This window comes from Nicotiana attenuata, chromosome 12, assembly GCF_001879085.1.
Source record: "Nicotiana attenuata strain UT chromosome 12, NIATTr2, whole genome shotgun sequence".
Classification (NCBI taxonomy): Eukaryota; Viridiplantae; Streptophyta; class Magnoliopsida; order Solanales; family Solanaceae; genus Nicotiana; species Nicotiana attenuata.
Genome location: NC_032000.1, coordinates 47,057,207 through 47,071,314, shown reverse-complemented (window position 1 = coordinate 47,071,314; position 14,108 = coordinate 47,057,207). Strand labels below are relative to the sequence as shown.

General features: G+C 34.6%; 1 protein-coding gene across 2 annotated transcripts in view; it reads left to right on the top strand.

Moving 5' to 3' along the window:
- The window catches only part of LOC109235675 (carbonic anhydrase 2-like), a 13,558-nt gene extending 5,195 nt beyond the window's left edge, over positions 1–8,363 (top strand). Inside the window, exons 1-9 of one of the 2 annotated variants that reach the window (XM_019401877.1) lie at positions 2,773–2,901; positions 3,200–3,261; positions 3,536–3,676; positions 4,971–5,019; positions 5,544–5,660; positions 6,071–6,124; positions 7,242–7,327; positions 7,807–7,912; positions 8,044–8,363. In XM_019401877.1, the coding sequence (XP_019257422.1) occupies positions 2,872–2,901; positions 3,200–3,261; positions 3,536–3,676; positions 4,971–5,019; positions 5,544–5,660; positions 6,071–6,124; positions 7,242–7,327; positions 7,807–7,912; positions 8,044–8,208 (810 nt within the window). In that variant the 5' untranslated portion in view covers positions 2,773–2,871 and the 3' untranslated portion in view covers positions 8,209–8,363. Of the gene's footprint in view, positions 1–2,772; positions 2,902–3,199; positions 3,262–3,535; positions 3,677–4,970; positions 5,020–5,543; positions 5,661–6,070; positions 6,125–7,241; positions 7,328–7,806; positions 7,913–8,043 lie in introns of those variants that run through there. The other variant, XM_019401876.1, reaches the window with a different exon arrangement.

Below are 14,108 nucleotides of genomic sequence, written 5' to 3'. Positions count from 1 at the left end.
AGGTGGTTCGGGGGGGGGGGGGGGGTGTTATGGCCTAAATTTTAGCTCATCTTAACCTAACTCATCTTAGCCCAAATAACTTTTGGGCAAGTTAATTATTGATTCAACTCGTTTTAATCCGTCAAAAATCAACCCACCAGCCGATTTGACACCCCTAAGAAAAAGTATGCTCAAAAGAGCTCCCTAGAAAAGAAAAAATGAAGATGGGGGTTCACGTCACGAGTCAGTTTTCTGATAATCGATTTTAGTGGTATGGTTGAAATTGGGAAATGGCCTTTTGGACTTTCTTAAGAACACCTATCGTTTCTTCTACTTCTTTCTTTTGCAATTTGCATGTTCCTCATTCGTCATTTTCCATATATGTGTCATGTAGTCTTCTTAACCTTTTGTGGCTCTTGAACTAATTCCACATAACCTTTCCAATTCCAAAAGAATATTTTGAGAGTTGCTTTTACTTTCGAACTGAGTTTGGACATTGATTAATAGGATGAGGATTACGTACAAGTATTAGTCTTTCTATTTCGATAGTACTCCTTTTGTTTTACTTTGTTTGTCATAATATAACGTGACACAATTTATTAAAGAGATGATCGAAGACTTTTGAAAATTTTGATTTTAAATATGTTATAATATTTGTATAATTATAAAAAATTAAACTTGTGTTCTTAAATAATTTATAACATTTGTGGATTTATAAAAGTTTATCACTAGAAAATATACGAATGTATTTTTTTTATGACAAAATAATAAGAAAATAACATCAAAGTGAAATGGAAGGAATATATAACAACCAAAATTTTTATAGATATCTTTCTAACTTTTGGTTATATTCAAAAATGTTAGTTATAATTTCTAACTTTTGGTTATATTCAAAAATTCAAAAAGAAAGAAAAAACCTAGTCATAGACTCTTAGTTAGCATTGAAGAATGCTCAATTGAATTTCAATAAGTAAAAAAGGTGAATCAATCTAGGAATGATGGACCTTTTCTTACTAAATCGGAACTTTATATGAAAACAAAAAGCACATTTGATTTTTAATTAAATGTATAGTTCAAACAAGATATAATTAATTATTTTAAATAAGGTATGTAAAGAGCAATACAAAATTATTTAAGAACACAAAATGTTGAAAAAAATGAATCAACGTTCACTCCAAAAGCCAAAAATAGAAGGCCATAGTTGACTTGAGCAAACAGCCACCGACAACCCAGGAAGGCCACATTGCACGTACTAGCCCTTTACCTAAAACTTTATAATAATAATAATTAATAATCATATCCTGTATTTGAATTAGTCATATAATTAGGAGACAAAACAGGATTATATATATTGTGTCGGATTAATGTATTGTACGTGCCTGTGTGCCCCTGACCCTGTAAAAACCTTTTTAAAAATTTGATTTTTACAAGTCAGTGATCACAGGTCATAATTTTCCAAACAAGGTTCATAATCACTTTTATGTTATCCAGTTGAGTTTATTATTAATTATGTTAAGGGAAACCGCAACTTTTACGTATTGAGTAAATAGACTAACCCTACGCACATTCTTTCAGTTTATATTTAGCGTGTAGTTGGTACCATTTTACTAAAATAAACAAAATAGAAGTATTTTCTAAATATATTCTTTTAGGTGTTTGAGATTAAAAGACACTTTTCAAGAAAGTGTACATAATTTGTGAGACTAAAAGACACTTTTCAAGAAAGTGTACATAATTTCAAAGTCGATGATAGTGAAGTGAAATCCTACTATTCTGATAATCACAAATTAATAAAGGGAGATGTGAAATGCTCTTAGTAAAATAATGCGACATCAAGGAAACACTTTTATGAAAAACAGGAAAAAGTTTGTCCCAATTCGGAATACAACACTACAGGTTAGAAATGTAATGAACAGGATCAAAGTAGTTTCTTCTTCTTTGTTACTAATGTGAAATTAATAATATCAAATTTGTATTTGGAGGTTTTTCTGTTGAGTTCCGACGTTTGTAGGTCATTTGTTACTGGTAATTACCTTTTAGTCTCCTTTATACTCCTATAATTTTAAGCAAATCTCGCCTTCTGTGTTAATTTTTGGGATTAAGTTAGGTTTAAGGTTCATTTTCTTTATAATGGTATCTAAGTCAAATTTATTCCAATTCATGATTTATCAAATATTGGACCCTCGTCTTATATTATGCATGCTTCAAATGTCCAATCTTAGACATAGTGTTGAATTCCCATATCATGAATTATTTGATCTTCTTATATAATTTTTGATAATTCTCCTTCCATGAACTACCTTTTAAATTTGAGTTAAATCCAGTGACCATTTTCGTTAACATCCTTTCATTAATATCCTATTTTCTTTGACCTTTACTATATCATTAATTTATATGTTGTAGGAAAAATTTCACGTAAAAACAATTGAGCTCCCAATTTAATTTTATATGAGGTCATAATTTAAATGAACTGTTTAATCGGAACTGAGAAAGTGAAGATAAGTGGCCCATTCCCCCAAAACCGCACTGCAAATGGCTAACGCCTTTTCATGTACACATGTTCCATCCATTAAGGCGTTGAATATTCATTCAATCTAAATAATAGTAGTAATATTTCACTTTCCAAATGCAAACTTCATTCAATCAAAACAAATACTTTAATTTCCCAAATTCAATCTAATTAAATATAGTAATTACTATCCAACTCCAACTGGATTATACACAAGAACAAACCATGGATTAGCCTTCACATCTAACCATGGTTAAATTCCCCTATTCTATAAATGCGCCCTACACTGTCCTTTTACGACACAAAGAACGTTTACTTCTGAGAGCGCGTCTACTGCTAAAAGAAGCCATCACCTTTCTCCTTCCTCCTCCTCCTCCTTCAATATGACTTTATTCTCCACAAATCCACGTGAGGTAACATTAAATCTCCATAATTCTAATAGAAATTTTATTTTTTCACCCATAATTCTCATATATAGTTTCACCTCTTTTTCTGATTCAATATAATCTTCCCCAATTCAAATTTTCACTGTTTTCTTCATCTTCCACATGAGTGCCTTCAAGCTTTTTCTTTTTGATAGAATTATCGAAATTAAGTAGGATCAAAGAGCAGGATATGGATTATATGATTTTTTTGGTTAAATAAAATATGTTTTAATTTGGTGTGTAACAACGTTGTTGTGTAAGATTGTCGTTTGTTTCTGACTTGCAGGTTACGAAAATGGCAGAGGATTCATATGAAGACGCCATTGCAGGACTGAAAAAGCTCCTCAGGTAGAGAGTATAGTACCATTAATTTTCCCCCACTTTATGTCCATTTCCCGCAGTACTTTCCGTTACTTATAACGTAATTAGTGCACAGAATTCTGTCCTGATCTGTCATTTCACTATTTCCAATAAGGACGCGGACGGTGATTTCATCATCTTATTTAGAGCTATCCTAATCCGTTTGCACTACGCGGGACCTACTGTTTGGTCGTCAGTAGGTCCCACACGGAGTGGGTGGTTGAATATTTAATATTTAATTTTTGGGCTTTTTTGTTGGCAGCGAGAAGAATGAGCTGGAAGATGCAGCGGTCGCAAAGATACGGCAGTTGACGGCGGAGTTGGAAGGTGCCGGCGGGAAAAAGTCTGACCCGGATGAGAGGATCCGAACCGGATTCGCCCACTTCAAGGCGGAGAAATATGAGTAAGTTGTTAGCAAGTACTTTGCCGTAAGAGAATTGTGTCCTACGCTATTAAAAGTGTGTCCGAACCTTCGGTTACGGGGAATAAAATATTGCAAGATTCTCGGATATGCTGCCTGAAACTTATTTAAGTGATAAATTGATTGTTCTTTTCCACTATTGATGGTTGGAAGTTTGACTCACGGTGTGAAATATGGTACATATTCCTGTCCAAAATATTTACAATACAAGTTGTAGTTGGACTTGGACGGAATATACGCTCGTCCTTTAAAAAATATTTATATAATTTTGTAAGTTAATTTATATACACCAGTTTAAAAATTATTGCACCATTATATTTTAACTTCTTGCAGCAGGTAATCTAAATGACTAATCATGCTTTTATGTGTTTACTATGATTTAATAGTATGATTATTTTTTACTCTTTAATGTATAGGAGTTGGATTTATAAGAATGAAACTTTTGCTTGGCCAATTCAAATAAAAAGTGGTTGGTCAATGAGACCCCTAGCATAATTTAGTTTGAAAATAAAATTGATGTCTATAATGATTACTAACTTTTATAATTTATCCATTGTATTAACATAAGTTATCATATTTAGAATAAAGTAAAATTATTGAAATTGCAAAAGTTAGGAAGAATAATTCTACTAAATGATAGTAAAAATATATTGATTGGTCCAAAAATGTCAAAGAATTGATCAAAAAAGAAAATTGAAGTCAAAGAATATAGTACTCCGTAGTAGATATGATTGGACAAGTGGATTGCTAGGTGTCCAAATGGTGTCTGCGAAAGGTGGAATCCTGATCATTGAGACCTAGCTTTCTGTTCACTATTTCTTTATAAAGATCATGGGCCTTACGTTGCAAAAAGAAAGAATAGTCTCCATAATTAATGGAGAAGAATATGGTACACATCTTTGTACATTAAAGTGCGGTTAGAAAGAAAAGAAATTGTTCTTAAAAGAGAATTTTAAGTTAATTTATTTCCAACTACTCTTGAAAGTAAAGCAGATTTAAATTACATTAGAAATAAAATGTGATAAATAGGAGATGTTGATTTAACTTTAAAAGACTAGTAATTAATAGGGGCACGTCGTATAAAATTTTTTGTTGGACTAATGATGCTGATGAATCTCTAAAATACATTCTAACATAAAGATTTCAAGTGTTTGTAAGTTCATTTTTACTAAGAAAACTTTTCTAATTGGGATAGTTTTAGTAAATATTTGTGCTTATATAATCATGTTTATTAATTCAGAATTCTTAACCTTGCAACTTGCACTTTATTTTGTAGGAAAAATCCTGAGTTGTTTGGACAACTAGCAAAAGGTCAAAGTCCTAAGGTAATTCATAGTAGTAGTTAAGTGTGTTCTCTTTATGTTTCAGCAGCTAATAATAATTGATCATATTCTTGGTTAAAATAATTAGAATCCTTCAAAGTTATTCATTTGAAGGATTTGACACAAATACAACAACACTTTCTAAGGATCCAAGCAACATAGATTATATTTTCGACGGTCAAATGTGTATTGAATAGTTGTTATTATTATTATTATTATTTTATTATTCTTAATCATGATTTGTCAGTCGTCACCATGGCGCTCTTTAATGAATTACTATTTTTTGAAGTCTTTTTCCTCCCATTAGTAAAACAAGAAAATCTCTTGCAAACTCTTTGATCAGGACCCTTTTTCCCCAAACATATTTTATGTAAATCGATGTCAATACATGCTGTCCTCCACAATTGTTAATTGTTCCTGGACGTCAATAATGCGCTTTATTGTTGGGATTGCACAACAATTGTCATGGCGTTTAAGGCACGTTAGCATTGACCAATGCTCATAATTTCTTATTAAATAACGTGCAGTTCTTGGTATTCGCCTGCTCTGATTCCCGAGTATGCCCCTCCCACATCCTCAATTTTCAGCCAGGGGAAGCTTTTGTGGTCCGTAATATTGCAAACATGGTCCCTCCTTTTGATCAGGTGAATTTCACTGCCTTATGTTCTATAGCAATTACAGTTGATAATTTTACATAGACAATAAATATTAAGTTTATAACCTTTGCCATAAGTGTAGTAGTCTGAATTTGCTTTTGAAAAAATGGCAAAAGAAAATAAAGTATTACTTATATAAATCTAATACCACGCTGGAGACTTAATCAACAAGAATCAAGAACCAGAAAGAAAAGAACTAAACGCAAGTTGAGGAAAATGATGTGGATATGGGATAAAGTTTTGAACTTTACATTATTCGTAGTTGAATGAAGATTCTGAAACATGTATGTTACAGTGGGGCGAATCTTTAACCTATCATTTATCTTGTACTTTTTGCAAAGCTGTTCTAATTAATAACTGTATTTAAGTCAATATAACTATCTAATTTTGTTATACAGACAAAATATTCTGGAGTGGGTGCCGCAGTCGAATATGCAGTTGTCCACCTAAAGGTTAGTCATTTTTAAACACCAAAATGACGATTGAATATTGGTTTTACACGTAGTACGTCTGCTTAATTAATCCTTTAATTAATAAAGTAGCTCATTTTATCCTTACAATAGTACGTTAATGAGGGCATAAACTCTACTCCTTCCGGTCCAAAATAAGTGATTTTTTGGATGTTTTCACACAGATTAAGAAATCCACCTTTTAGCATTAATTAGCAATGGAATTGACCATATTAACCTTTACTATCTCACATAAACACTGCTAACACATATTCCAACACTATTTACTCCAAGGATAATGTAGGAAAAAAATAATTAATTCATTCTTGAAATCTGGGAAAATCACTTATTTTGGACCACAAGAAAAATGCCAAAAAATCATTTATTTTGGACCTGAGGGAGTAGTGTTTTTAGCCTGCCATTTATGTTCCATTGGTACAATGCTACCTAACTAAAGAGATGCCTTTCTTACTTTCTCCCCATACTTATGTAATTGAAAATGTCAACTTATCTGACTTTGACCTTAATATAATAAGTTAAGAAGGATATTTATAATATAAGTATAACTTAAATATCAAGAGAATCACTTTTAGGAGTGTGTTGAGGCCATTCTGGTAATAACCCAAGTTTCTCCTAATTGAGTAGGAGGAACTTTTTTTAACTCTCTTAACCTTGTTTTGTGTGACTTTTCAGAGATAATATTTTTATTAACTTCTAAAATAGTGAAGTCCGACAGTACTTGTCTGATTGGTCTCAAACCTTTTCAAATTTGCCTCTCACTGAACGTACCATGTGCGTGGTAGAAATCAAAATGCACATTACATAAGCTCATAACTTCAGCCTTAAGTAAGTAGGGATTAGTACAATGAGTTAAATTATGATAATTTTTAATTGCCTATTCTTGTCCTTTTTCCTATCTATTTGGAGTTGTGACTTAAACAAAAACATGCAGGCGGTAGAAATCAAAATATGCATTAATCAGATCTTAACTTCAGCCTTAAGAAAGTAGGGATTAGTACAATCATTTAATTTAACAATTTTAAATTGTCTCTACTTTACCTATATATCTTCCTATTTATTTGGAGTTGTGAATTAAAATAAAAATAAATATGTACAACAGGTGGAGAATATTTTGGTGATTGGACACAGCTGTTGTGGAGGTATTAAAGGGCTAATGTCTATCCCTGATGATGGGTCCACAAACAGGTTGGTTTATCCTTATTAAATTAAATGCCTGATAATGATTGAGAATGAAACTGGACTTATCAATAAGCGAATAGTCACCCTTATAAAGCTAGTACTACTTGATAAATAAAGGTGATCAGTCCACTTTCAGTTTTTAAAGCATGTCTACTCATCAAGATTATTCTAATAAAGTAAATTAGGGATACTGTTTATATCACTCCAATTTGTGCTTAAAAATATGTCTACTCATCAAAAAGAAAAAAATCCAATGGGGCAAATAGCCGGTACATTTCAAGATTTTAGGGCTTATTTGAAAATTCTTTAGATATTTTTTTAAATTCTTTTGTTTTTCTGCGTGATTTTCCTTTAAAGAGTATGCAATAATTATTCTACATTGCGTGTGAAGAAGTCAAATACTGGCTCTGAGTAAATTGGTACTATAAATAAACATGAAAAATTCATACACGAAGTTCTTATACTTTGCTTTAAAATGCATGCAGTGATTTCATTGAAGAATGGGTCAAAATCTGTCTGCCGGCCAAAGCAAAGGTAAAGGCAGAATGCTGCCATTTGGATCTCACTGAACAATGCACAAAATTGGAGAAGGTAATTACTCTTTTCAGTACATTAACCATCACATCTTTTAGTAAGTAGTAATACGTAAAATTTTACCATTTGGGAGACTTATTAAATATTAAATTTTAAATTTATAGTTATAATGTTAAATGTTTGAGCAGGAGGCAGTGAATGTATCACTAGGCAACTTATTGACATATCCATTTGTAAGAGAAGCTGTGGTGCAGAAAAGTCTTGCACTGAAAGGTGGACACTACGATTTTGTGAATGGATCTTTTGAGCTCTGGAATATTGACTTCAATCTTACCCCTTCTGTTTCACTCTAAACTTTTGCAAACTGTAACTTGTCTTGTAACCAATGCAACTCTGTTTCAAGTTTTTTTTCTACACTTTGCATTTTGATGTAAATGTATTACTGAACAATGTGTGTCACACAAATAATATTAACCGGCTGTTTGAGCTTTGGGCTAGCTTATCTGAAGGTTATCTGCTTATGTTTTTTCACAAATCACAACCTTTGTTTTTGGTGAGCCAAAGTTTTACAGACCAGTTACTTCTATATGTCGAATACAGAATCTTTCATCCATCAAACAATTGTTGTTTTCTTCAAGTTGGGCATAAATATAATGGCGTGTTTACCTTTTTTTTGGGAGTTATCATTTCAGTGCTCTATTTTAATTAATTCCTAGATTTTGTTGGGAAGCTAGTGTGGCATCTCAAAAGGTAGTGTAGATGAGAATTGTTCAAAACGAGAGCCATGTTTCAAGGAATGGGATGAATGAGTACTTTTCTATTGGTTGTGCGAGTTTCAAGATAAGAGATAAAGCTTCCACTACCTTATCCAATGGGAATGGTCCACGGAACATTGCTCAACCATTGAGGGGCGTAAAATTATCTCTACTGTCGAGGGAAGAGCTTGGGCATTGCTCCAACGAAGTCATGGCTCAACCTGGCCCACGAACACAACTTGGATTTTCCCCTTTAATCATAGACAATCCCATGACTAAACAATAGATTGTAGAGGGGTCCAATCTTCTACCAATTGCTTAGTAAGTATTCCAAAGGGCAAGAGAGATGGTGCATTTTTGTGTCAAATACTAATTATATTTCCAATTTATTTCTTTTCTGCCGTAATTACCAATCTTCCCCTAAAACAAGGCTCTAATAGTCATCCTACTTTAATATTTAAACGGCAGCCATTCATTCAAATGATTTTAGATGTTCATATATTTGGGGTGGCAGTTTGAGCCCTAACCCATTCAACCCGTTTAAGGTTGGGCCGCTCATTGACCCGCCCATTATTGAACTCAGTCCATGTTGATCCAGCCAATCTCAACCCATCTAAAGGAAATTTTGACTTAGCTATACTACTTTTTATACTTATTTACCCTCACTATTGAAGTTTTAACTTAATTACAACTTGATATATAATTTACCAATTATATAGTACAAATTAGTATTAAATAAGTATTAATATTAGAAATTGAATAAGAAATATCAGTTATCTCCAATATTGGTAGTGTATCCAATTTTTCTTCTCTCTTCGTTGCGCTCTCTCTCTCTATTCTTTCTTTTGCCTTATTTTTCTTCATTCGATCTTCTCTGCTTCTTTCTCTTTTTCATCTCCTTTATCCTTTTTTCTTTAGGGAATTCTTCAATGGATTTTAATTGTTTGATTATGGAGCTTAACTTAGCAATTTTCTTTCACGATGCACAATAGTGTTCGAATTGAAATTTTCAATTAATAAATTTTAAAGGTGTTTTATTCTCCACCAGTGACAACCATTACAAGCTTTGAAGCTTTAAATTCGAATTCAGGCTATCAAAATATATTATCTATTTAGATTAGATATTATTGCAAACAATTGGAAATATTCTTTGGAGTTTATATCTTAATTTTGAGGGTGTTTAGTAACGATTAAAGTTTATTTTGGCTGAATTTTCATATTGAAACTCGAAGAAGAAGAAGAAGGAGGAGGAGGAGGAGGAGGAGGAGGAGGAGGACACATGATACCAACTGTCACGACCCAAAAATTCAACTAGTCGTGATGTCACCTAACCCAACCCGCTAGGTAAGGAAATTAGCAACAATCCAATTCAAATGAGATTTAGGGAATTCTTCAATGGATTTTAATTGTTTGATTATAGAGTTTTAACTTAGCAATTTTCTTTCATGATGCACAAATAGTGTTTGAATTGAAACTTCCAATTAATAATTTTTAAAAGTATTTTATTCTCCACCAGTGGCAGCCATTACAAAGCTTTGAAGCTTTAAATTCGAATTCAGGTTATCAAAATCTATTATCTATTTAGATTAGATATTGTTGCAAACAATTGGAAATATTCTTTGGAGTTTATCTCTTAATTTTGAGGGTGTTTAGTAACGATTAAAGTTGATTTTGGCTGAATTTTCATATTAAAACTCGAAGAAGAAGAAGAAGAAGAAGAAGAAAAGAAGAAGAAGAAGAAGAAGAAGAAGAAGAAGAAGAAGAAGAAGAAGAAGGAGGAGGAGGAGGAGGAGGAGGAGGAGGAGGAGGAGGAGGACACATGATACCAACTGTCACGACCCAAAAATCCAACTAGTCGTGATGACACCTAACCCAACCTGCTAGGTAAGGAAATTAGGAACAATCCAATTCAAATGAGATTTACTGAGAGAAATAATGATAATATAACTGAACTTTTATACAAAGAATTTCCATAGACTGGTAGTACAACTCATGAGCTTCTAAGATATAGAGTTTACAAAATTGGTATGAAATAATTACATCATCTGTTTGAATTGTACATAAACAGATTTTTATAGATCAAAAGCTACCATGAACAAGATGCAGCTTCAACCGAAACGCTGGTACATCTTCAATGCCAGCTTCCGCCATACACAGCAACATCAGCTCCAAAATCTGCACGCAAGGTGCAGAAGTGTAGTAGAAGTGTTACTTACCTCGCAAGATAAATCCAATATCGAGCAAGCCAACCAATACTTTAGGAATGCCATCCCGTGCGTAACGACCTGCGAACGACTAGAAACTAGCCAAAAGCAACTCAAGAACATCAAATAATGCCATAGAAAACAAACCCAATCAATAAGGAGGAATCTTTAATCAAAAGCCCAAAGTCAACAAAAAAGTTAACCCATTCAATTACGAGTTCAACAATACTAGTGTCACTGAAATCCGACTCCGAATCGATGTTCAAAACTCAATAATTCACTTTATGAAATTTTAGACAAAAACCCTCAATTTCTCTTTAAAATTCATAATCCAAATGACAAAATCGAAGATAGATTCACGAAATATAATCAAAATCGAGTATAGAACACTTACCCCATCCATGTGGTGAAAAGCGCATCCAAAATCGCCCAAATTCGAGCTCCCCAACTCAAAATATGCTAAAATGAACAAAACCCTCGATATATAGCTTCTGTCCAGGCTTTTTCGCATCTGCAAAAGTATTAGCCGCTTCTGCGGCGTCGCTCCTACGACACAAGTTCCGCTTCTGCGGACTTCACTTATCAGCCGACCCTTCGCACCTGCAGAACACTCTTCCGCTTCTATGACATTGCAGGTGCGAGCTCATATTCGCTCCTGCGCCCTTTCTCGCTTCTGCATTCTAGACAATCGCTCCTGCGCTTCCACAGCTGCGCAAAAAAATTCCGCTTCTGCGATACTTCCTCACTCAGCCTTTTCCTGTTTCTGCGATGAACATCCCGCATCTGCGAAGTCGCTTCTGCAACCAAGATTCCGCAGATGCAGCTATGATAACTAGGGATTTTAATGCATTTTGCACTCCTTCTTACTTGAGTTTTGATTAGAAATGTGTACAAAATAGTCCCAAAGGCTTACGTGTTGTACTTGATTGCAGGGTTTGATCAACAAGGTGATTATTCGTCAAAAACCAGCTCAAAAAAGGAGTGAAACATGCACAAGTACCAAGAACAAGTTCAGGATCAGAAAACAGGACCAATGCGGCCGCACTCGATTCTGTGCGGTCCGCAAAGGAGAGGTTTAGAGAGTACTCATCTTAGGCAGAAAAGCAATGCGGCCGCACTCCATTCTGTGCGGTCCGCAATGAAGAGATTCAGAGAGTGCTAAATTCCAAGCAGCCAAGTGATGCAGCCGCAGTGCATTCTGTGCGGTCCGCATTGACTTCATTGCGGCCGCACTCGATTCTGTGCGGTCCGCAGAGCTCAACTTCAGAGAGTGTCAAATTGGAGGACTATGGCCAATGCGGTCCGCATTCCATTTTGTGCGGACCGCAACAAGAGCCACCGCGGCCGCGGTGCATTTTGTGCGGTCCGCGGTGGCCATGATCAGAGAGCAAGAATTCCAGCTGAAAGCCTTAGTGCGGCCGCACTCGATTTTGTGCGGTCCGCACTAGCCCGGCAGGGGTATTTTTGTCTAGAATTTTTGGCCTAGTATAAATAGTTTCTTTTCCCATTTTTAGGTCATCAGTTAGAATATACAGCTGATTTCCATTTGGAGTAATTTTACAATAGTTTTACCATTGAATCTTCAAGTTTTAATTAGTAATTTAATTTTATGGGTTAATCTTCATCTATTTCTTTGTTTTTCTCTATTATCATGAGTAGCTAGACCCATCAGCTAGGGTTGTGGCTCAACCCTAGTGTGGGTAATTGATGGGTCTTGTGTTTTAAGGTTTGAATGTCTATGGATGTTTGATATTTAGACTAATTTATGATTTTATTGTTGAATTAGTGGTTGCAAACACTAGTTTATGCTTTGTTGATTTTGGCTCTTCTTGAGAAAGAGAGCCTAAGTCTCTAGAATTAATTCAGCAAGGAATTGGGGCGTACTCAAGACAATTGATAGCCCCAATTAAAGGGTTAAACCGAGAGATCGTAATGCCCGACTTGAACCTCAATTGCTTGCACAAATGATCTTACCCAATTGATCTTGAGAAAGTCAATTAGGGCAAAATCACTCAAACTACCGAGACGTATAGAGTGAGTAGAATCGTGCAATGGTTATATCGTAATCCCCAAATATGACAACCTAGCCTTAGACACGAGAACCCGCTAATTATCCACCTAGGTGAAAGTCACTCCCCTAGTGCCTTTTAACTAATTAGAACATCTTCAACAGTCTTCTCTTAATTTAACGTAGCTCAATTTAGCATATTGGTAGTATAAATTTAGAAGTTAAATCAAAAACCAAAAATGTTTAGAAGTGTAATTAGGAACAATTACGCAATTCTAACTTAGATAGAAACTCAATTCCAATTTCTAGCTCTTTGTGGAAATCGATCCCGACCTTATCGGGTAAAAGCTGCTTCGACCTCTCTTGCTACTTTATAGTAGTACAGGGTTGGCTTCGATCAGGCTACAGTAGCACCAGAAATTCCTTTAGTAATGCAATCATGAGACAAAATGATCCGAACCACATCCGTAACTCACCCGAGCCACTCGGGACCCTGTCCGAATATACCAACAAGTTTCATAACATAACACAGACCTACTCGAGGTCTCAAATCATGCATAACAACATTGAAACGATGAATCACACCTCAAATCAACCTTAATGAACTTTTGAACTTTCAACTTTCAGAACTCGTGTCGAACCGTATCAAATCAACTCGGAATGAACTCAAATTTTCCGCACAAGTCCCAAATGACATAACAAAGCTATTGAAATTCCTAGAACTACAATCCGAACTCGATATCATCAAAGTCAAATCCCGGTCAAACTTATGAACATTGAAAACCTTCAAATTGCCAACTTTCGCCAAATAGTGTCGAAACCTTCTAGAAATATCCAAATGCAAATCTGGGCATACGCTCGAGTCCAAAATAACCATCTGGACCTAATGGAATACTCCAAACTCCGAATTGAGGTCAAATACACAAAATTTAAACTCGGTCAACACTTCCAACTTAAAGCTTCCTAGTTGAGAATCATTCTTCCAAATCAATTTTTAACAACCTAAAAAACCAAAACCGATGACTCATACAAGTCAAAATACATCATACGGTGCCTCTCAAAACTTCAAACGGCTGAACGGAATGCAGATGCTCAAAATGACCGGTTGGTCATTACATTCTCCCCCACTTAAATATATGTTCGTCCCCGAACGTGCCCAGAGTCGTTCCAAAGCCATCAAATCGCCGTGTAACTTACCATGCACATAACCGAGGGTGATCCCACATCACCCCAATCCATGCAAGCCCGACAACACAACATAACTGAAGATCATTACTTTAAACTTA